Source organism: Diaporthe amygdali (assembly GCF_026229845.1).
Source record: "Diaporthe amygdali strain CAA958 chromosome Unknown NODE_19_length_847323_cov_64_739301, whole genome shotgun sequence".
NCBI classification, from domain to species: Eukaryota; Fungi; Ascomycota; class Sordariomycetes; order Diaporthales; family Diaporthaceae; genus Diaporthe; species Diaporthe amygdali.
In genome coordinates this window covers 726,756-749,849 of record NW_026517039.1, presented here as the reverse complement: position 1 = coordinate 749,849, position 23,094 = coordinate 726,756, and the positions used below count along the sequence as shown (strand labels likewise).

The following is a 23,094-nucleotide window of genomic DNA, read 5'->3' as shown; positions in this document are numbered from 1 at the left end:
GCGCGTCGACATTTCCGTGGTCGGGATTGTTGTCGCGGATACAATGAAAGTCCCCTTCCAAGCATCTAATCATTATCTGGGCATGGGAAAAGGACTCTAGAGATGACCAAGCGTTGCACTAAGCCTCAGTGATACTGATTTCGTCTTTTCTCCAGTGTTTGTGATACTGAGTTAGGTTTGCATCTGTTTGGTCGGGACCTTGCTGACAACAACTTCGGAGGCAGGTAGCGGCGACTGACCGGTTGGATACGGGTTTCTGAGAAGTCGTGCACATGTGGTATGCTGCAAGGGGTATATGTGCGTCAATAACTTGCAAAATCGTAACATAGAAGAAGTCAGGAGTCAGCCACCCCGGGTAGACACAGGCTTTCACGGGTAAACGCATGGAACAGTCCCTAGGAGCGATTCGGTCCAAAGATTGTTCCACCGATCATTTAAAGCCCCCTTACATGACGGCACAGCTCATCCCTCTCTTCTCGAGCGCCTGGATCCTGTCCGTAAGCGAGCGCACCGCCTCCTCGTTCATGCGCCTCTCGTCGCGCAGCGTCCTCTCCAGCTCGCCCAGCCGCCCCTGGTAGTGCTCCTGCAGCGCCTCGATGACCGACTTGCTCTCCTCGGCCGACGACTTGATGATGCTCTCCATCTCGGCCAGCTCGCGCTGGTGCTCCTCCTTGATGCGCACCAGCTCCAGCATCACCTCCCTGCCGGCCGCCGTGTCGCGCAGCGCCTTGTTGTCCTTGCCCATCTCCTCCTGCAGCTGGAGGTAGAACGGCTTGTTGCTAAGTAGTGTTGAGGAGATGTGCCGGGCCGACTCGGGCGTGTCGCTGTGCCGCGCTGTCTTGGCGCCCATGGCCACGAGTAGTTTCCAGAACTTGCCCTTTAGCTCGTCTTCGCGTTTTAGGCCCTCCTCCTCGGTGACCTTGTCCCACATAGTCGTTGCGAGGGTCACGTTCTTAAGGTTCTTCTCCCCAGTGAGTTTGCGGAACATCTCGAGGTTCTTTGTCGTGTGGTGCGTCACCCGGTTGTCGGAGATAGGGTGCAGGTAGATGATGCCAGAAAGCTTCATTTCTTGCTTGTAAGCCACAGCCAGGTAGTCTGCGATCATCTGCAGTACTTCTGTGTCGGAGAGGTTTGTATCAGAGAATCCAGGAGTGTCGACGAAGCGCACTGTCTGCCCATCCAGCTTTGTCTCGATGACCTGTATGTCTCGAGTACCTGGGAAAGTCTGTCAGTATGGTCGCTTCGGGATGTATTGGTGGGACTGGTGGACTGGGTGCGTACAGGATGTCAGGTCGTGACCGATCTGGAGATCGGTCCGGCCGGTGACCCTCGATATGAACGTGGTCTTTCCAGAGCCAGTCATCCTAGCTGATTGTCAGCATAAAGGCCTGATGAGAAGTGCCAAAAGCTGACTTACCCCATGACGGCAATGAGAGCATCCTTGCTCATGAACTTGTTGTACACAGACTTGGTGTACTTCAGGCCATCGTTGACAAAGTTGCCGCTCTGTTCGCCCTTGGCACCGCCCGATGCGCGGTAAAAGTCCTCGATCGATTCCTCCGGCAGCTGCTGGGTAGTCGGGGCAGCAGCCGGATGAACAGCTTGGGCTTGTGGTATTTGAGGCACTTCATGTGGCCCTGCGAGCCGTCCTGAGCCAAGGTTGTAGCTTGAAGGGGAGCTCTCATGCATCTCGCCACTCCCATCACTGACGTCACTCACTGCATCGACGTCGTAGATGACATCGAACCCGTCGTCCGAGTGAGTCGGAGTAGTTATTCTGACCATAGTGGGTTAAAGGTGAAATTGTGGCGAGAGTCACTCGTTGGAGTCAAGTTATTTGGCAGGTGGTTTAGGTGATGGTAATGGGCCGCGTCTGCAGGGAGGAAGGGGTGATGACTTGAGCGCCCTAATCTTGGTGGCAAACACGCTGCGTTGTCCAAGGGTCTTGTGGTTCGTGTGGCCAACTGACTGGCGGGGATCCTCAGGCTGCGCCGTTTGAAGTCGATTGTTGTGTTTCGGAAACCTGCGTGGAAGTCAGGCAGAAACTTTATTTCACTGCCTACTTCTGTGTAATTATTCTTGAAGCGGCGGCGCCGGTAAGCAAGGAACGATGTTTCGCCCGAATGTGTCAATGTAACTTTCGATTCGTATTGCTACGTAGGCACACACGGTATTGTTGACATGCAACCTCCCACGCTCAGTATGGGCTGGTTGGATCCAGCATGGAATGAAACATACGTACGCTTCGAAAAGTACGAGTACTTGAGCTGATTTGCCACTCCTGCAAGGGCTCCTTCGATGCTTACACCCAGCATCACACCAGGCTCAAACGTCCAGCTATTTAAGACTTTTTCTGGAAGCTGTTATCATTTTCTTTAAGGCAAGTTTAGGCATCTTACACCTTGAAAAGGGTTTCTTTGACCGACTACGGACCTAATCACCTTGTGCAGTCTTAATAGCCCAAGCAAGGTTCGATGAGGCGAAGCAATAGACGTAAAATCATAAATAAGTATATTTGTTACGTCAAGGCACTAATTCTGGTCTAAGCACGACAAAGACGGCCATTCTGTGTTGGCAGGCCCGGCCGCTGATCCGTGATGTGCCAATTCTCACTGCCCACCGCGTTGTGGGCATAGAACAGGCCAGTCGGGTCAATCTTTTGCTTGAATTTGTAAAGACGCTCATACGTGCTTCCATAGAATGACTGTTGCCAATCGGGCTCCAAGATGTCTGCCTCGCTGGCGTACGCCCCTTCAGTGATGTCCCGCAAGGGCTTGAGCCACTCGTTGGTGAAGTCGAGACTCAGATCCGAGACGGCGGACAATGACAGGTCGCTTGTCCAAGAGCGGGCGGAAATGAGATGTATCCCAGAAGTGCGCCATGCAGGGTTGACGGAGTTGTCTGGGTATCCATCCGGGTGTGCGCTGATGCCGTAGCCGACGAAGCTCACAGAGCCACGGTTGAAAAGATCCTGAATCACCGCGTGCGTCTCGTCAAGCTTGGCAGAATCCAGCAGATTTTCCTCTGGAACGAGACGGCTTCCACTGCGGGAGGTCGTCCAGCCAACGGCTTCAGCGTCTGTTAGGGACTCCCAAGCCGGGAGATAACTGTCGAACTGCTTCCACCTTGCGTTCACTTCGATACCGAGCTTGGCCCATGCGTGGAATAGTGGTGCAACCAGAGCCTGGTGTGCTACTCTGGTAGTGTTCGGTGCAAACCAACCGCTCATGATGAAGGATACATCGTCTCCGGATGGGGCGATAATGAAGTATTCGTAGTTACCAGCGGCGTTATAAGTGGGGATGCTGCCCAGGTACAGCTTGATCGCCTCCCAGATGGTGGCGCTGGTAACATTACCAGCAGGCGCGAGAACAAAGCTTAGAACAGAGGCCGAAGATAATTTGGGAGCTACCTTGACAGTCCAAGACGTGGTCACACCGAAAGTACTCGCACCGCCACCGCGTAGAGCCCAGAACAGTTCACTGTTCTGCTTCTCATTCGCAGTAACAAACCGGCCATCGGGTGTGACAACATCGATGCTCAGGACCTGTATCCTATTAGCGTCGTTCAAAGATCTTGAAAACCCATGCTTTTTTTGCCTACCTGATCAGCACCAAGCCCTAGAGAGGACGCCATCGGTCCATGCCCTCCACCTGCCAGGAAGCCACCGCCGGCAGCAACAGTGGTGCACAAGCCGCCGACGCCAGTCACTCCGTATTTCTCTGCGGCAGCAAAAAACTCCCTGTTCTCAAGTCCCGCTCCGATCTTCAAGGCTGGACCGGAATAGGTAGGGGTCTTGTAATTCTTGTAGAACTGCACGTCCTTCCACGACTTCATCCAGATGGACAGCGCACCGGCGCCGGCAGAGCGGCCGTTGAAATCATGACCGGTGTTCTTGACGACCAGACGCAGGTTGAGGTTCCGGGCGAGGTTGACGGCAAGCTGTATCTGTGCAACATTCGTGGCGTTGACGACATACGAGGGATATCCGCCAAGAGTACAATTCCCATTTGGGTCGTTGGTGTCGATACCTGGGGGAATACAGGTTGTTCCCTCCCACATAGGAAACATCAGATCCGATGGGTTCTCAATGTGTAGATCGACATTCGTCCATTGTTTTGTGATGCGGGTACACTCGGTGGCATCGTAGTTGCCCCATGAGTTGTAGCACACAGATGAAAGTGGGACGTTCTGTATTATTGCGCCTCCCGTCAAGAGGTCGAGGAGGCCCCATATAGCTTTACCCGGCCATAGAAAGTCGCCTGGGGCAGTCTTGCATTGTCCTAATGCAGCCCGCTTCTGTGATGGGCTGCCGCTCGAGAACTCAAACAACGAAACGTTTGAGACCCCTTGAGTCTCGAGGTTGGCTAGGACGGAGTCTGTGAGAACAAATTCTCCGTCGACGATCTTCCCCGCTGGCGCGATGGTGGACTGTGCTAGATTCGCGGCTGTGAGAGTCGCGTCAGCAAGGATGTCTCGGAGCGGTATCATGCGAAGGTGCAATCCAAATTTATTCTTGATTGACGCCAAGAAAACTCACCACTGGTTGCGCTGCCATCAACTCTCGTTTGCGCCGTTGCCAGAGAACACAGCTGGAAAGAGGCAGTCAAAGTGAAAGCCTTGAAGAAGTTCGTCATTGTTTCCACACCCGACGCACAGCCAAAACCAGGACAAACGAACAGAAGAGTGGCTAGCAGGACAAGGATACTGATCATAGTGCGGTGGGAACTTGCAAAGCTCGCGGCCTTATGAAGGATCAATGGGATAGATGCCAGGAGGAGTAACATTCTGAGCTTTTCTCGAGTCGACCTAGCTCAGGCGATGGAAACAAATTTGTGAGTGCCTTGATACGGTGATCTCCGAGAACCCGAGTCCTGATGCACTTGTGCCAGGAGGGACAGGGTGATACATAACTACGAAAGACCGAGGCAGCTCTGGCAGTGTGGATCCTGTTTATCCTTAGGCGGAGATAATGGACTTTGAAATTGATGCGTCTTCCATCGTAAAAGGACCTGACCCCGGGCCGAGGCCTGTATTTGCCCCCGGCTGCGCCGCCCAACATGTGGTGAGATGTGATGTGATCGAACCTTCAAATAAGTACATGAAAATTCACCTCGACGGACCGGCACTCATCGAGTGACCAGGCAACCTGGCATAGTCAATTTATGAAAGATTTTGCCATCCGACGGACAGTGAATTGTTCCAAACTCTTCCTGGCCTCTCCTACTCTCTCAAAACATGGCAAGAGCTGTAACCTGTGTTCACCTGCATTAGCGAGCAGGTGAGAGGGCGACCAACGGGATGATCTTCCACCACCAACCCTTGCCTGCATTAGAGCAGTGGGTTGATCCTTACGACAGTCACACCAACATGATACGCTGAAACGTTTATTTTGATTGGTTAATTGTTGTGCAGCTGAGTAGGCTGATAAGGTATCAGTGTGTCAAGTACATTCTGGGAACACTCGCAGTGGTTCTGATAGCCGGGACCCCAAACTGCTGCTCCGGTCCCGATGGCGCACAGCAGCATCGGGATACATCCAGGGACATCTAACGTCCGTGGGTAAATCCTGCCAAACATTCGCTTAGATGCAAGGATAATCAAAAACTGGGGAAGCCTTACATGTGGGGAGGGGCACGATGCCCTCCCATTGGATCGCGGCGCATCATTTCTAGCTGGTTACGGGTCGCCCCGGTCGCCACCTCTGCTGTAACTCCTTAGATGTGCAGCGCGGCCCGAGTTGGAACACAAGGACGGCAAAGAAATTGTTCATTTAGAATGACTAGTCACACAATAGCCGCTAAGTGGGCAATACGCCAGACACATACGGAGATGCGGGTAGATTTTCCGTCGGCGCAGAGCATTCTACACGGCGGAAGTTGGAAAGTAGCATGGTCTCGACTTTGTATTTACAACGTTGCGGAGGCCATCCTGGTGCAAGATGCTGTAATCCCGTGAGACCCACTCACTGTGCATATTCTCCATTCTATTCTGCGGTCCAGTTGCTCCGGATATGACGGATCCTAATGCAGGAGCAAGCAAGTACTCCTCTGGATGGTCTCGCACCACAGTACCATGGTACCATCGATCGATCCAGACGCACGGAATGGTTAAGGGATGTGGGTGAAAGATTGGAGAACGCGCTCGGGTATCTAAGCGGATTCGGGAAGGTCCATTTGGCTTGTTCGATCCAACATCAAAGGTCATACGACAACGGTGATAGTCCGTAGGAGTCGCATGAAGGGACCCATATCTACTGGCTTTCAGAGGTTTCTTTCTGCCCTGTCAAGTCTGTTTCATCGGCTTTGACGAGCAAAATGATAGTTTGTAGTGCATATATGCCATATATGTGCATATCTCGGACGATAAAGCAGATGACACGGAGACGGTCTAAAGACCCTGGCGAGCATTTTGATGTCGGAGAATGCAGGGTGAAGGTCTTCAAGAACAAGGGCAACAGAATGACGAATACACCGGTGAGCACACCCATGTCGAACAAGCCTCTCATTTCATCCTTGTCGAAGATCTACGGATGCAAGTAATTCATCCGGGCTCAGTCGATTGGTCGTCCAACATGGTACAGCTTGGGAGCAGAGGATTGAACTTTTCATGACACAACTACAGATTAGACATGATGAAGTGCCCAGAAGGACCATTAGGCGATATGAATGGAATGGATATTTATGTTAACGAATTTCGTCTATGAAAAAGTATTCCAGGATCAGAAGCGTCGGCCTCGGAGCATTTTGAATTGCCCCCAACTGTCAAATCCGCCTGTGCCGCGGGACGCCCTGACATGCAAGCAGCTGCTCTTGCCGTCTAGGACCTGCAGGGTGGAAGGGTTGCGCTACTGAAGTGAATATCTGCGTACGAATTGCGGTTGAAATCGAATTTCCGCAATTGAGAAATGCATGTCATTTGTCGTGAGAATCAAGTCCCAGCCATCGCCCCTTTGACCAGGGTCTGTCGAAGGTTTCCAAGCCCACAGGGTTTTAAGAATTCGACTCCGAGTCATCGTTCCCTCCTTATCAGACTGCGTGGCCCTTAATCCTCCGGCTCGGACCAATTTTCCCTTTGCTCTCACAAAGACGCCCACAAAGATCGTCGTTCTCATTCAAACGACCCAGGGAATATGGCGGGTTCAGTCAATCTCCCGTTCCTCCAGCCCCGCTGGGAAGACATCCGCCAGATCCCCACGACACAGTTCCAGCAGGCGATGCTGGTTGTGATTTATCTGGTCGCAGCCGTTGCATACATCACATACGGACTTCGGATGTACAGCAGGATTAGTTCCAAGCAAACAGGTCTTGGTAAGAACGACGGCGCACAATACCCTAGTGCCCTTTCTCATGTCACGGTGCTGACCATGTGAACATTGTTTAGAGGACTGGTTGATGACTGCCGCCACTGTCAGCTGACCCCTCTCAAAAATGGCTTGTATCTTGTCCACAACAATTGCTAAATGTGCTGACAGATTCTGTCCCTGGCATTCATGCCTGTCACGTACTTTTGTACGTCCCTCCTAACCACATAATCATGTGCAGGATCTGACGAGGCTGACATTTCCTAGACTTCAAGTACACATACGCTGGTTTCCCTGCCTCCGACTTACCGAAGACGTTCGATCCAACGCCAGCACTGTTTTGGACATGGGTAGTCGGCCTGCTATACAATCCCATTCTAGCGTTGGTCAAATCGTCGGCTCTTGTTTTCATGTTGAGGATTGCAGGACACAAGACTGGTATCAGATGGGCGATATATGTGAGTCCAAGCAGCCATGGCTTCTTGTTCATTCAATATCAATTGCCTCTTTCCACGCGGAAATACGAGGGCTCCGGGACGACATAAGGGTCCGAAAATCAAAGTGTATTGCGAAGCTGATCCATATTTATAGGTGATAAATACCATCAATGTCTGCCTTATGATAGCAACATTCCTTGTAGTCATCTTCCAGACCATTCCGATCGCGGCATATTGGGACAAGACATTACCAGTTCAGCGCAGTATAGATGCCGCAGCTTTCGGCATGTCGACGTTTATCATGACGATAGTGACAGACGTCCTCGTCTTAGCTATACCTGTCTGGGCATTCATAGGCATTAAGGTCAACCTGGGAACAAAAATTGGAGTCATCATGATCTTCATGACCGGCGGCTTGTCAGTGCACACTTGCAGCTCAATTGGCAAACCTAGTCATAACTGACATCGTTATTTCCATCTTCAGAGTCACAATCATCGGAATCATTAGAGTCGTGGCGTTTTCTAAATTCTTCTGGAGTCCCGACTATGATTTCGCGAATACATGGGGGCCAAGCTACAGTGCTATCGAGATCAACCTGGCCATCACCGCGGCTTGCATACCGGCACTGCGTCCATTGCTACGGACATGGTTCCCGCGTCTATTCCGCACCTCTCACAGCAAGCAATCTGGGCCGTACCCAAAATCACGCTACTATGCGGAGGGAAGGAGTGACAATGACAGAAGCATCAAGATGCAGAGCATGGGACACACGCGCGCCGACGTCCGCAGCGGGCGTGACACTCCCACTGATAGCCGGGAGGAGATCTTCAAATCCTCTGGCATAATGAAAACCACCAACGTGAGCCAGCTTCCGCAGTAATCTCTTCTTTCGCTTCTGACGAGTCACAGGTCAACGTCTCATATGATGACAGGACGATCTCGGCACGAGATTCCATCGAGGCTGGCAGGGCAGACAGAGCACGAACATCGGAGCCGGGCTTGGCACTATGAGGCAGGAACGAGGTCTAAGCTATGAAACATGCGAGAGTACCTTCGGTGATTTGAAGACAATTTCCCGCGTTCAAGTAACACAAATTTGAAGATTTTTGATAACTGAATCAACTACTCAAGCTCTTGACTTTTCTTCTGAAGTGAGGCTGTGTAACCTCACCCCCTTGCACCAACAACCCATTCTAGCCCTCCAGTGACGTGTTGGATGAAATATTCCTCGCTGTAGGTCTCGACAGTATGACCTTGGCCTGTGTACCACGCTCTGGCCTTCCCTTCGAATACGTGGTACCACGAGATTGGATGAGTAGGTTTCATGCTTAGATAGGCGGGGGTGATGTCGTCAATGTAAGTTTCGTTCAAGGTAGCGAGAACGGTGTAGTTTGATGACAGGCCAACGTTGTCCCTGTAGGAGTACCACTCGTCTGTTCGGTTGTGACTCGTGGGAAGACCGACAGTAGAAGGATGATTGGGGTCTTGGATGGTTATAATATCATTTCGAATGTTTCCGCCTATATCAAGGTAGACAAGGTCAGCTATGTTGAAAGACATCAATTGATAGATCGCACAAACTTACCTGGAGGATAGCGCTCTTTCTGCGCTTCAGTGCACGTCCAATCCGGAGAGCAAGGATGGAACTCAAACTGTGTCAAACATGTCAGGATCTGGAGCGCATTTTCTCGATCAAATAGATCCTTACCTGAGATCCGACCAAAGTCGTATACCAGGGAGGCGTAGCATTCCAAAAGTCCGCCGCTATTGTAGTTTGATTAGCAGTAGAACCCCTGCATGAACAGCAAGAGAGGGAAACCGCACCTGAGTGGATACCCAGCCAAGAGCCACCGTTGACTAGGAATTGGTACAGGCCATCAAACTCGGCCTCTACTAAAAAGTCTCCTGTAGTGTGGAGGAATGCCAAAGTGGTGTAATTGCTTAGTCCTCCAGGAGTAGTGAAGATTGAGGAGTCCTCTGTTGCCGTAACGGGCCATCCGTTCTTATCGGCGATCGAGGTGACAAGCTCGATGGCATTAGGAATGCTACATATAGCGTAAGATTACTTGAAAAGGGAAGGTAAGAAGGGGACCTTACCTGTCGTGGCGATACCCAGCGGTTTTAGTGAAGATCAAAATGCTCGGCGAAGGTGAGGTAGCTATAAGCAAGTAAGAAAACGGCTAGAGATATGTCGAAGCAGTGATGTCGACTCACGGGCACATTGAACTTGTGTCGCTGCCGCAGCAATAGCTGCCAATGTATGCTTGAGCTTCATCGTAAGAAAACTTGGGGCATAAGGTATATAAGCAAAGACCAGGCCGAGTAGAGAGTTGATATTGGGTTCAAGATATTGGGTTCAAGGCATTGACAGAAAATTCACAGTTTTGCTTCTTATAATATCACCGCCCAACTTCGGGTGAACATTGCACGAATACACCCCACTAGTATTTGGAATTTCAGCTGGGCCTTCAAATATCCTGTTTTTGCTATGAGACTGGATTGGATAGGCAACCTCTCTGGCCCTCTGTTAATACCTCTTATTTTTATACGCGGAGGGTAAGTAGCAGGACTTCACCCTCCACAAAATCCGGGTGCTAGTAAAGGTTCTCTACATGCCAACGTGCACCTCCACAAAGCTCCGACCTAACAAATTGAATGTCCGCAGAGTCATGTTCCATTCCTTGTAACCCTGCGTATATGCCGACAGCGTAAACTTGGCATGAGGTCACGTCTTGGTAAGGTGTCGGCAAAACGACGGGTAATGGTTCCTGTGGAGCCTAATGGTAGGTGTGTGCCTAAGTCTGAACCGGACACTATGCCGTCGTCGGCATATCGCACAGCTACCCCGCGAACGTTCTGAGCGAGTTTGTGGTTCACTGTCCATGTGATCTTTCGCCTGGGTCCACCTTCGCGGGGAACGAGTGGGGGACCAGATGCACGAGAAAGAGATGTGTCTTGGCGGACGGTGAGTCCTTCACAGAAGACCTAAAGTGGGTTCGCGGTTCCTGGGTAACGAGACCTTGATTATTACTCCACCTGCAAAAAAAATTGTTGCATCCTCCCTGATTTAGGTATAACAGGCCTCCCTCATATGAGGGCCTCAGAAAGCACATGCAGCTTTTCAATCCCTAGAAGAGGCTTCTAACTTCAATTGACTTTCAGGTGAATAAATGAATCTCCCATCGAAGACCCTTGGAGTTTTGCAATAGTGCACTCAAAGCTCTGTGAATGAAATGTGCCTTTTGACAAGGCCAATGTATTGCATGGCCTGGTAGCTGTTGCAGCTGTACTGGTGCTTGGCCATTCTTACAACCGTCCTCTGGCTTTCATGCCAAACCACACAAAGACGATTTGAATATCCCTAATCTGCAGTTGGAAAATACAGGTTGCATCTACCTGAAACGACAATGTCTCGACTCACGTTCTGTTCTAAGATCTACAGTGTTGGCCATTCTCTTGCAATCATCACCGTAGTCCCGAGAGACACATGAACCCCTCTTGTGGCCGGGAAGAGGTAAAGAGGGCAGTATTTAGCTCTGAACCCGAGAAAGAAATGATCATGTACGGAGATCTGGAGTCACTTAGTCGCATTGGAGCCGACAAACTATCCAACCGATATGCTTGCACAGGCATGCGATTGACGAAGATGAGTAGTTGAATATGGTGAATTACGTCCGACACTTAAGTAGGACTCTGCCGCACACGTACGGCGAGTAGCGAGTTTGAAATATGCAGACTTTTGCTGGGAGCTAGACTGTAGTTGAGAAGAAAAGAGCTAGAGTCTTCACAAGAGCTTACATTGTAAAAGCGAATCGGTGTCCACCATGTGCAGTGGCATAATGCTTAGATAGAGTGCTCGCGTACTTGTGTGTACTTCAAGTTTGGGCCGGGATTGGAGGTGTCTACCAAAGTCGTTGCCCTTGCAGATATAATAGAGCCTCATTGTGTCTTGAGTCTGAGTGAAGATCACTCAAAGTTATAAGTTGCGGTATTTTCATTTTAGATGCACGCCGTTCGCTCGCAAAATCAATGAAAATGCTGCCTGTCCGCACACCTGGGCAAGACTGGCGATCTATATGGAAAATGTAGACTGTCTGGTTCTTACATTCGAAGAGCGTCCGGGATTGTTAAAGATGGCCATGATATACTTTTCTACCCACGCATGAAAAGGCTTGTCGGATGGCGGTGGTGCATGACGTTTAGTCGGAAGAGCCCCGGATTGACGTACGCGGTTAAATGTGGGCCGCAACGAATGCTAATTGGCGCAGTCTGGGGCTGAGCGCAGGGCGGGAGGGTTTAGGCTCAGCCTCACTCATCCAGGGGAAAAGAGGGAGAGAGAGGCTTAGTTGCGCGAACTTTTCTTCTCAGGAGGAATACGACACGGACATCAACACTCACACGCGGACTTCGTATACTGTGAAAGCTTGAAGAAGGGTACACCGAGATATTTACACACCTGCTGCACATGAACAGAAAATAATACGCGAACAAAATAGACAAACCACTCACAAGATCCTGTCATGGCCACTGCTTTTTCCCCTGACCAACTCCGACTGGGCACACCTGGAATTGCTTGTTCAAGAGTGAAAGAAACGCGTGATTGAATACAAAGCTAGCTTGCGTGTCTCCAGTATCATCACATGTGAAGAGGACAGCCTGACTCAACTCTGTTCTGACTTGCATTCCGGATATAGGGATGTTGAACCGCGGGAGCACGTTTAGTGCCCGGGAAAATGGCCCACATTCGACTGGTAACGCAGATACCGCTGTTCATTTCGGCTCCATATCCAGGACTTAGGCACGCATGGAAGGTCCAAACGTTAGCGATCGCAATCTCACGCCATGCAATCGACATCTTGACTGACGAAGCCTTGGGTGATATTCAAGAAGAGAGTCCGCGAACGGACGTTGACTGGCGCAGTGATGTCAATAACTTGCTCTGTCACAATGTTAAGGCTCATCTGTGTATATTGCTGCAATTTCGTCCACTGATCGACATAATACCCGTCGTAACATTAATCATCGCGTGTCCTATCATGGTAATCTAGTGAAAAACTGGTCCGCTTCGGACTTTTGACGGAGAGATGCGCAGTGCTCCGCAATATTTTCCTACCTGATTCCTGGCGGGGCCAGAACAGACCACATTCATCGTCCTTCTCGCTGGAAGGGCGAAACAATTATTTTGGCAGTCTACGAATGCCTTGAGAATGTCCATCAATTCGATACAGTTATAGAGCCAGGATTCCCCAACCCCAATGGTTCTTTGGTACTTTAGTTCCCGTGTTACGTCTAGAACAGCAATAGCTATGGCTTCTATAAGCCGGGCCTAAATATTACCAACGTGGTTGAACGCTGCATATAAACTTATTGCAAACGCTGACGCAGGTAGCTCCAGTGTAGATTACAATCCATGCCGTCGTCAACGTATAGCTCCGATCTGCTATATGTCTCCCGACACAGTAGTATTGATGCTAAATAAACTTTGAAAATCCTATGGGGCTGTATGTGTAATTTTCCGCCGCGGTCGGCTATGGCAAACATGGGTTAGAAGTGACAGCGTCCCACTCGTGCACGGGAATCTGAGCAAGCCTTGCCAAATTGAAACAAACTAGGGAAACATTTGGTACGTGTGCGGCCCGCAATATTGCGAAGCTAGGGCCTCCGTGACCGGATTTAGAATCACTCGGGTGAGCCTCACCAGGTGAACAGGTCACCTCAGCCGCAAGACGGCGATGCTGTTCATGCTTACTGGGTGGCAGAAGCTGCCGCGTAATGGCTGCAGACGCGCCCCCACAACCCTTCGCTCGGTTGGCCCAGGAAGCCAGCCACATCCCGGCTGGCCAAAGCTGAACCCCTGGACCACCACTCAACTTGTTTCGACTATCAGCCAGTCTTTTCATCGAGCCTACGAGCGATCGTCGAAACATACGCACCACACAAAGAGCACTGAACCGCTCTTTGTTGAAACAGCCCTGACCCTGGGGATCTCGTTGACCCACTTTCTTCCGGGAATATGAGACAGGAGACAGCTTACGTCTGCCCTGGCGGCTGGACCATACCCAGCTGCCAACGACATCCTAGCCGACGCGGCTACGCCATCATGCCTGTTGTCTTGCCGCCTTTCTCGGAATCTCATGACTAACAATTCACTTTGGTGCGGCCTCCAGCAGCTGCTTTCAAGGGTTGTCTGTCGTCGACGATGCTGGAGCCGGCTGTGTCCATGGCGGCCCGTGGAAGGTCCACTATGTCTCAAACAGGGAGCTTCGTTGGCCACGCAAACTCGCCATGTTCTGTGGATCTAGGTGGCGGCGAATGATGGAAACGAGGAAGGATATTCTGTGATCAAAGGCAACTCATGGAATCGATCTCAGGTATAAGATGGCGAGATGGGAACCGCAAGAGAGGATTCAGATTTCTCTCATCCTCATCCTCATCACCAAACAACTTCCTTACTTCGCACATTCAACCTCAACTCCGAGTTTCTATTCGCCTCTTTGTCTCCTTTTTGACAAAGCCTTTTCAACAACACCATCACCATGAAGCTGGTCGCTTACTTCGTTCTTGCCCAGGCGCTGGCCGCCGTCGCCGCGCCGGCAGACAGCACTCTCCCAGCTCCCCCGAGCGGCACTGAGAGTTTGCCTCCACCGAGCGGAACTCCCCAAGGACCTCCTCCCTCTGGAGCTCCATTCTCTGGCCCTCCTCCTTCCGGAACTCTTTTCTCCGGTCCTCCTCCCTCCGGCACCCCTCCAGCCTTGCCTTCCGATGCAAACAACAAGAGGGCCGAGGAGAGCAGCCTTCCCGCTCCGCCAAGCGGAACACCTTCTGGACCTCCTCCATCTGGAGTGTTCTCTGGCCCACCCCCGTCTGGCACTCCTCCTTCTGGGCCGCCTCCAACTGGAGCGTTCTCTGGTCCACCTCCCTCTGGCACACCGCCATCTGGTGCGCCTCCTTCCGGAGAGCCACCAGCTGCCACAGACGCTGCCGTGAACAAGCGAGCGGATGAGTCCAGCGCCCCTCCTCCTCCATCGGACACCCCATCCGGACCTCCTCCGTCAGGAACACAGCCTGCCGGCCCTCCTCCTTCGGGTGCGCCCCCATCAGGAGCGCCTCCATCAGGCACCCCTCCATCAGGAACACCACCCTCGGGAACACCCCCAGCTCAGACTGACGGCGCTGCCAACGAGAAGCGCGCTGATGCCACCAGCGAGCCACCAGCGCCACCCTCGGGCACTCCTCCCTCGGGCACTCCCCCATCCGGTACTCCCCCGTCTGGCACTCCTCCCGCTGGTCCACCACCATCCGGCGCTCCCCCTTCAGGAGCTCCCCCTTCAGGAACGCCGCCTTCGGGAACCCCTCCAACTGAGACCGGTGCCGCTGAGAACCAGAAGCGTGCTGATGCCACCAGCGAGCCACCATCGCCTCCTTCCGGCACACCCCCAGCTGGCACACCTCCTTCCGGCACCCCTCCCTCTGGAACTCCTCCCTCCGGTACTCCCCCATCTGGTGCTCCTCCCTCTGGCACTCCCCCGTCCGGCCCTGAGCAGTCTGGTGCCCCTGCTGCCAACAACAAGCTCGCCGCCGCTGACGCCACCACCGTCCTCCCGCCATCTGGAACTCCTCCCTCTGGAGCTCCTCCCTCTGGCACCCCTCCTTCCGGTCCTAAGCCCAGCGGCCCTCCCCCGAGCGGCGCTGCTCCCAGCGGCACCCCTCCTGCGCTGCCCACCGACGTCCCGACCACCCTGCAGAAGGTTCGCCGCGCCGACGAGACCAACCCTCCCCCTCCCCCTACTAGCACCGACTCTGTCCCACCTCCCAAGGAGACTCAGCCCCAGGGCACCGATGGGGATCAGTCTGGATCTGGATCTGGATCTGGGGCTCCTGCTTCTTAAAGCATCCTCGGGGAACTTTTGAGGATTGTCTGTAGTGGAAAGGTTAGGGTTTGAGTGAGATGGATGGATTTCTTTTTGTAGGATATAGGTTGCATTTCTTCTGGGTCACGATTTGGTGCGAGCATTGAATGCATTTCTTGGGGAAAATAGAGTGGATATAAAGAATACATCTTGCATGTGTCTCAACAAATCAGTCCTGCATATTCGCTTTTACTCTGTGCTTCGTGCCAACTATAACACAACAGCGGCTCGTAGTATACCCGAAGTTCTGACTTCGAAAGGGAATCAAATCTTCGCCACCGTGACGTGATCCATAATGATGGACTGATTCTCAGCCTGGACCTGACATGGATTTAAACGATGCATATACCTGCAAGGCCCCTTCGACACTCTGTATGAAGCCGAACAGAACTGTCAGGGCCAAGACTAACACTGCCACCCAGAATGTGTACCACTGCACGCCGTTTCTCCGATCATTCCACCACTGGGACAGTGTTTTGGGCTGAGCCTCGTCGAAGACCTGCTTCAGTGTCACCAAACGGTCTCTCCAGAATCTGAACTTCTCAATCTGCCGTCGGTCGCTCCTCAATCTTCCGCACTGGATTACTCGACCATCCAACTGTGCTGTCGCTGCCACCTTTAAAAACCATCTTCTCATCTCGGTATCCGCGGTTGGGAAAAGGAGTGCCAGAGTCTGCAGGGTCTCGGAAGCAACGCCCTCCGGTAGAAGCGACTTCTGACTTTGTCGTTGGCACTCGAGGAAAGAGGCATGATGGAAGATGTGGACTTTGGTATCATCGTCCGACATGCGCAGGTGGTCGATCAGGTTGTCGGTCCACACAATCTCTAGCCCGGCAATCCGGCTTAAGTTCGGAGCTGTGAAGTTCTTCTCCAACTTGACTCTCTCATGGCTAAGCACTGGAGGCTCTGCAAAATATTGCGCCAGATGCTGCCGTAACGACCCTCGCGCCCATAGCAGTTCTGTTCGACCCGAGAAGCCCTGGGAAAATGTTCCGCAGTTTATCATGAGAAGCAGACTCGAAACGAGATTGATCGAGTTGTCGAGGATCTCTTCTTCGTTGCTATGTGATGAAGTCAGCTTCGTGCGCAAGCTGTTCTTGATCTCGGCCCTCGTGCAGTCAGCTTCCAGCTGCCCAGCAACTTCCACGACATCGGCATGTGTCCTGATTGCAATGTGTCTTCCGCCATCATGGAGCGCGTGAGCACATTCTTCGGCATAGAAACTCCAGTATGGATTCAAATTGGCATTGGAAGTGTTAAGTTTCTCCAGGTGCTTCGAAGCCTCACCCCAGAAGATATACGTTATCGCTCTCTGTACCTGAGACTCAATATCCAAGAGGCTTGAACTGAGCATAGAATGGTTAGTACTCGGAAGGTTCATCTTGGTTCTTGCATAAATGAACGCTACAGAGAACTGTCGGTAGTCAGAGGCAATGAATTGACATTTTGTCACTCGAACTTTCGCTTCAAGTTGTTTCTGACATGGCGCAGCCTGCTCGTAGATAGGTTGCAGCGAGCACTGCCACGGACATATTTCCTTGGCTGTGTGCAGTTTAGCGAGCGAATGTTATACGTCTTTCACAATCCGCTTCTGTGCCCCGCACACTGCAGGTGCATGTCACTAATGCACTTTCGTAGTTTGTCCCGCTATCTGCCACATCACAAATGCATTAGTTAGTAAGCAGAGCTTGGGAGAGGAGAGGTTTCACGATCGGTCAGCTTCTGTTCCATTCTTTTCCTATCTCCTGGTGCTCATCTGTCCGAGTTGATGCTTTCTAGCCAGGTCCAATCTTAATCAAATGAACACACAAACCTTTGCCGCTCGCTTATCAACTCTTCCACCATCCCGAAGGGACGTCTTGACTGCAGTTTTCCGCAAAGCGCAGGATATAGTTCTACCAACAGGTAGTCGCTGGCCAGACCCAGAGAATTCAATCGGACGCTACATCGGCAAAACCAAATGGTACCACATCTGGGAAGCAACTGGACCTGCGCGAGATGTCTTCAACAAAATCGCTCCAAGTATCAAAGCATATCTTGAGGATGCGGTGGAGCCGATCTCAAGCAGAGTTACTTGGTCAATGTACATGATCGGGAGGGTGCCGAGCCTGACATCTCCGTCCATAATCTTCTGCTGCGGGGTACTAGAACACCGCCGACATGTACGAAACACCATTAAATACAGCGGCATTTTGAGCGGCTATTCAGGCATCAAGACTGGGCACTTGCCCAGGCCTCCTGATTTTAATCAGTTGGTACCTCTCGCAGACGAAGAAGCATCGCAGTATTGGGATGGTAACATTATGTTGCTGACCTCACGGTTCAAAAGCCCGTGCGGCTCCCAACTCTTTGTCAATGCACATGGACCTGACTCGGAAGGGCTCTCCGCCAAAGCAACGATTGGTGGTGTGATTCAACTTGGAGACCACTGTTATTATACGACCGCAGCACATGCTTTATTGCCAACTCCGTATTCAGCTTCTGGTCATGAGGCATTGCTTCCCAATCAAGACTACAAAGAAGGAGATGATGCTCTCAGCCTCGACAGCAGCGTGGGAGTAGACAGCGCAACAACTCACCCGCTCAGAGAGAAGAGTACTGCAGCTTTCAGTCCTGAGCACTCCCAAATTTCTGAAAAGGTGCTTGGGAAGTCAAAAGACACTCAAATTGGGAAGGGAGATATACCGAGCCCTGGTGATTCAAAGAGTCATCATTTGACAGACAATTCTCCTTCATTCATCGCCAACCCTGAAGAGATGTTGCTGAAGCCGACGGGCAGACCTTTCATTACCTCGATGGGACCTCAAGGCCAATCAACTGGACTCGATTACGTGTTGATAAATATGTCATCAAGGGAACGTATTGTGGAGAATATGATCAGCCTCGGACACTATGATCCATCCATTCTCAAAGTCCAATCTGTCAGCAGATCAAACCCGCGGGATATGGAAGTTTTCGCAGTCACACGCAGGGGCGCTATCAAGGGTTACGTTTCGGGAACTCCGACTTATTCATCTGCCCCAGGCAAACGCACCTTTAGTAAGATGTTTAAGGTCAATTTGGATGGACCATTATATAGGGGTGATTGCGGTACATGGGTTATCGACGCCACAGATGGAGACCTGTTCGGCCATATAGTTATCGGATCTCCGGGAGACCGCACTGCTTTGCTCACTCCATTTGCTGATATCTTCGACGACATTTTCTTGAGACTGGGCGAGACACCAACCTTTCCTACCGCAACAAATGATATTGTCGACAAGAGAGCAATTCTAGCATCGGCTGGTGGAGGGATACAAGTTGAAGGGTCCACTGATCTTCCCTATATCAAAAGCCTTTCGGAGGTTTCCACAGCCACCAAACATTCATCAATGCCATCAGAGCTAGGTGTCGGTATGAAGGTGCCGAATATTTCCCGGAAAAGATCGCAACCAAATATCTCCCGGAAAAGATCACAGCCGAATATCTCGAGGAAACGATCACAGCCACCCTGGCTACAGAGCGAAATCACAGAGACACCTGAACTTGTATTACGGAAAGCCCCCAGCTTGCCTAAAGATCCTGGGGGAAATGAGCTTCGCAAGCCTCGCTCATGGATCTCGAGTCCAAGGCAGCTTCGGAGTCAAGAAACTCTCCTGCCATCAACCTGACCGAAGACACAGCTGCCACGTGGTCTGAGTGATACACTAGTTGGAGGGTGGTATTCTGATATGATGTCTGCGATGTTGGTGACACCTGAACAGCTGTCAAGATATGTAATAAATCTTTTGTAATACTTTTTAGATATTTCGATTGATTGGGACGGAGGCTTGAATGAATATGCATGGTGACTCAATTTAGATAGCACGATAGACAAGAGGCCTGTATGGTCCAAATATTTGGCTGACAGGAAGACACCACGGTCGTCTGTGTCATAGAATTTCCAGCTACGAAAATCAACAATTTTCCGATTAGTTCAAAATCGACAAATCCAGAATAGACACCTGTTGTAAAGTACATCCAAAGCTCCTTCTACGCCACTGCGGTAGGACGCAAAACCTCCCTTGCCTCACTTGCTTCATCTAGATCCTGCTGCGCATATTCCACATGGCTAATGTGCTCAGCCTTCCTCTTCCGAGTACTTGTCTCACCTTCTACACTGTCCCAGTACCGCACATCAAAACCCTCCCAGTTCTCCAACTTTTCCTGAATTTCTTTCTCATAGACAGACAAGCCCTTGAGATACGTCAACATCTGTGGCTTCTTCCCGGGGATATTTGCGCCAGTCCACCAGCTTTCCGTGAGCGGCATCAGGGTCGGCGCATTCTGGGCATCCACGTATGCCTCCCACTCGTCCTCGGCCTCCGGCACTGGCTCGATAGACTTGATTCTTCGGCCTTGTTTCTCCGAGTCCAAGATTTTCTTGATGGCTGCCACGGCAAAGTCGCATTGTACTTCGATGATACTGGTGCCATTGGAAAGAGCGGTCGGAGCGAGCGGCGAGTAGGTCATGAAGGCGTTGGGAAATTCTGACGTTGTGGTACCCAGGTACGAGCGGATGCCGGCACTCCAGTAGTCGCGCAAGTCTGTACCTTTGCGGCTCTTGAGGCCCATGTTGGTTAACCTGTAGACTGGTCAGCATTGAAACTACAAATGCCCTGATCCACGGAGTACACACGAGCCACTGAATGCATCAAAGCCTGTAGCCAAGATCAAGACGTCGAAATCAATCTGCGTGCCGTCGTCCATCTCGATTCCTGTCTCGTTGAACTCCTTCGAAGGCGTCTCTTTGGTATTGATGACATCGACCCACGGCTTGTCTACCATTTCGTAGTAGTCAATTTCCAATGGCGGCCGCTTTGTGAAGATCCAGTAGGGCATCTTCTCCACTGGCAGAGGGGCCATGTGTTGCATCTTTTTCTCGTCTGTCATCCTAGCGCGGACTTTCCGTGCCCAGAACTCGTCTGCACAAAGTTAGGTATTAGCGTATGCTAAATCCTTGCTTCCGGCGGCTTTCAGCCGATAGCATGGTTCTGCAGTCACCAGAAAAGTCTTGACACGACGTACAGTGTAGCTTATTTGCCTCTTTGGATACCATGAGGTCAGCATAACTCTGATTCCAGAAGGAAAAGGCGCCACGGGTCCAGAGCTCATCCCAGAGCTTGTGACGCTCCGCTTCGGGCACATCTTCGGTCCTGGCCGTAGGCTGCGTGGTAGGCAGGAAGCCATTCTTGGATGTCCGGCTAAGCTTGAAGATCGAGCCAAGGTAAGGATGCCAGCCACGATTCTCCACATCAGTAACCTGCCTCTGACCGGCTGGAAGGCAGTTCGAAGGTCGACGCATGAAGATGGTCAGATGGTCGGCTTGTTTGGCGACATCTTGGGTGATTTGAACAGCAGTGGCGCCGGTTCCTACAAGTGCGACCCGCTTCCCTTTGAGGTCGAGGTCTTCTGGGTAAAATGAAGAGTGAAAGAGGTCGCCTTTGTAGTTCTTCAACCCAGGGAGATCGGGGATGTGTTTTTGATGGAGCAGACCGGAGCAGAGGAGCAGAAACCTTGTCTTAGCAGTATGACCTTGCTGCGTCTTGACTGTCCACTCGCCAGCATTGTCATCCCACGAGCAATCTATTACTCGAGCATTGAACTGGGTGTCCTTTCGGAGGTCTAGCACCTTGTCGCAGTGCTCGAAGTAGGCGCGCAATTCATGATGATCTGGAAACCGTTCTTTGAAGGTCCACGTCTCATACACCTCGGGGATGGTTAGTTGATAGAAGGGAAACTCGGAATCAACCCTCGCCCCCGGATAGCGATTCCAGTGCCAGGTGCCACCAAAACCGTCCCCCGCTTCAAATATCTTGGCATTTAGTCCCAGCTTGCGAAGGCGATAAAGCATGGAAACGCCTGAAAACCCGGCCCCAACGACGAGGGCATCGCAGTGAGTGATGGGGTAATTCGTGTGCTCCATTGTATTGTTATGAGAACAAGGATGTGGGAGTTTGCAAATCTTGTCGGAGTGAGTGGTGAGTCGTGGGACGATATATTGCAATCTATATCGTCTCGGTACGACTTGACCTCGGTTGAATCTCAAACCGGATGTGATGTCTTAAATAGAGCATGACGTGTGGGACGTCACCAGACTACTCTGGCACACCTCTTCCCCAATCTTTAGCTGCAAGCCAAAGAGGCGGCTTCCCTAGTATATAATCGGACTACCACGCTTGGGAAACCGGAAATAATTGGAGGGAATAGCCCATAGCCGTCTTCTAGTTTGACGGTTGCCCTGTGGGGTTGACTTCTCCTCAATTCCCCCTCTTCGCGGTTCCGCACTCTTGCAGCAGCGTGCCACCTTGCTTCATGATACGCTTGGTGATCTTCAATATGAGCCTCGGCTCATGCAGAGTTGCCTTTACCGTCATTGAATGGGAACTAAAATGCGATGTTCAAAGAGTCCGGGGTCCGAGACACGGAATCGTGCCACGGTATCGTGACCATTATACATGTGCAGCGCTTGTTATAACCATTTGTCCTCCAGATGATTTAACCACGACGACGTTTTCCTCCTCATTGTAGAGTAAGCCACGCCGATCCAAAATGCTGCGACACTGCGCAATATAGCCAAGTTTGAACACGTTTGAATTCATTTTAGAGCTAGCCACTTTATTTACCAGATCTCTCAAACTGTCAGTCATGGCCCTCATATCTAAAATTTGATACATGCGCAAGCGGCAGCATCTTGATTGGGGGCCGATTAGCCGACGGCTGTCTCCGAAGACGTACAGTAGTGTCCTACTAGGAGAGTTCGGCGACGTCGATCAAGGCGTGGCATGCAGATGTGGAGATCCCACGGCCACCCTGTCCACCGGCTCTGGATCTGCGAACGTTCACAAATCAGCCTGCGTCTCACTATCAATGAGTATATGGACAAATCAAACCGTATTGGTCGGTATGGAAAGCGCAGATTGGTAATTGAAACCATGAGCCACCAGGAGACAGGACCGTCTCAAATTTGGAACTTCTTTGTGCTTTCGAGACTCGTTAGCTTGAATATCCTGAGAAATGACATTGAGCTCAACCTTGAAGGACTGGCTAGGCCCAGTATATTAGTATGCTGCGTTGTAGCGGACATCATTCGTGTTCCCTTGAAGATTCGTTCCTGCGGTGAAGCGAGCTTACTGTGGTATGCTGTGAAAGTCTAAAATTAAGCTCGCAGAGCCGCTTCTAGGCGAGCAGCTCTACCGCCATAATGAACCACGCTGCCGTAAGCACTAGATATAAGATGCTTACTATACTAGGGTGTCACAATCAGAAACAGCATCTGATCGTCATTCATCGGGGGTTTTCAGCACCCAAGGATGTCATTGAAGCAGCAGGATACCAGCCAGTTGCTGGCCACATGTGACAAATGGCTCAGGGGTAGACCCCCAATCATTCAATGACGCAGTGTCGCCATCTATTCTTGTGCCA

At 51.4% G+C, this 23,094-nt stretch overlaps 9 protein-coding genes across 9 annotated transcripts; 3 read left to right on the top strand and 6 right to left on the bottom strand.

The window, feature by feature from the left end:
- Positions 1-445: 445 nt before the first annotated feature.
- Positions 446-1,785, bottom strand: J7T55_010591 (uncharacterized protein; the record flags this gene model as incomplete). Its single annotated transcript, XM_053145151.1, has 3 exons — positions 446-1,215; positions 1,282-1,364; positions 1,418-1,785. 3 exons carry the CDS (start codon positions 1,783-1,785, stop codon positions 446-448), a joined length of 1,221 nt encoding a protein of 406 aa, XP_052992438.1.
- Positions 1,786-2,542: 757 nt separating this feature from the next.
- On the bottom strand, positions 2,543-4,787 carry J7T55_010590 (uncharacterized protein; the record flags this gene model as incomplete). The annotated part of the gene is made up of 3 exons (XM_053145150.1): positions 2,543-3,547; positions 3,604-4,448; positions 4,541-4,787. The coding sequence occupies 3 exons, from the start codon at positions 4,785-4,787 to the stop codon at positions 2,543-2,545; spliced, it is 2,097 nt and encodes a 698-aa protein (XP_052992437.1).
- Positions 4,788-7,132: 2,345 nt separating this feature from the next.
- Positions 7,133-8,752, top strand: J7T55_010589 (uncharacterized protein; the record flags this gene model as incomplete). The annotated part of the gene is made up of 7 exons (XM_053145149.1): positions 7,133-7,310; positions 7,384-7,409; positions 7,475-7,511; positions 7,571-7,761; positions 7,895-8,157; positions 8,225-8,600; positions 8,651-8,752. The coding sequence occupies 7 exons, from the start codon at positions 7,133-7,135 to the stop codon at positions 8,750-8,752; spliced, it is 1,173 nt and encodes a 390-aa protein (XP_052992436.1).
- A 156-nt stretch (positions 8,753-8,908) lies between these two features.
- Positions 8,909-10,016, bottom strand: J7T55_010588 (uncharacterized protein; the record flags this gene model as incomplete). The annotated part of the gene is made up of 6 exons (XM_053145148.1): positions 8,909-9,261; positions 9,327-9,393; positions 9,450-9,505; positions 9,566-9,786; positions 9,839-9,899; positions 9,956-10,016. The coding sequence occupies 6 exons, from the start codon at positions 10,014-10,016 to the stop codon at positions 8,909-8,911; spliced, it is 819 nt and encodes a 272-aa protein (XP_052992435.1).
- A 3,435-nt stretch (positions 10,017-13,451) lies between these two features.
- Positions 13,452-13,963, bottom strand: J7T55_010587 (uncharacterized protein; the record flags this gene model as incomplete). The annotated part of the gene is made up of 3 exons (XM_053145147.1): positions 13,452-13,595; positions 13,671-13,831; positions 13,885-13,963. 3 exons carry the CDS (start codon positions 13,961-13,963, stop codon positions 13,452-13,454), a joined length of 384 nt encoding a protein of 127 aa, XP_052992434.1.
- Positions 13,964-14,277: 314 nt separating this feature from the next.
- J7T55_010586 (uncharacterized protein) lies at positions 14,278-15,630 on the top strand (the record flags this gene model as incomplete). The annotated part of the gene is made up of 1 exon (XM_053145146.1): positions 14,278-15,630. One exon carries the CDS (start codon positions 14,278-14,280, stop codon positions 15,628-15,630), a length of 1,353 nt encoding a protein of 450 aa, XP_052992433.1.
- A 331-nt stretch (positions 15,631-15,961) lies between these two features.
- J7T55_010585 (uncharacterized protein) lies at positions 15,962-17,032 on the bottom strand (the record flags this gene model as incomplete). Its single annotated transcript, XM_053145144.1, has 1 exon — positions 15,962-17,032. The coding sequence occupies one exon, from the start codon at positions 17,030-17,032 to the stop codon at positions 15,962-15,964; it is 1,071 nt and encodes a 356-aa protein (XP_052992432.1).
- A 418-nt stretch (positions 17,033-17,450) lies between these two features.
- J7T55_010584 (uncharacterized protein) lies at positions 17,451-19,174 on the top strand (the record flags this gene model as incomplete). The annotated part of the gene is made up of 2 exons (XM_053145143.1): positions 17,451-18,905; positions 18,986-19,174. 2 exons carry the CDS (start codon positions 17,451-17,453, stop codon positions 19,172-19,174), a joined length of 1,644 nt encoding a protein of 547 aa, XP_052992431.1.
- Positions 19,175-19,662: 488 nt separating this feature from the next.
- On the bottom strand, positions 19,663-21,595 carry J7T55_010583 (cyclopentanonemonooxygenase; the record flags this gene model as incomplete). The annotated part of the gene is made up of 3 exons (XM_053145142.1): positions 19,663-20,254; positions 20,309-20,594; positions 20,698-21,595. 3 exons carry the CDS (start codon positions 21,593-21,595, stop codon positions 19,663-19,665), a joined length of 1,776 nt encoding a protein of 591 aa, XP_052992430.1.
- Between the last annotated feature and the right edge of the window lie 1,499 nt (positions 21,596-23,094).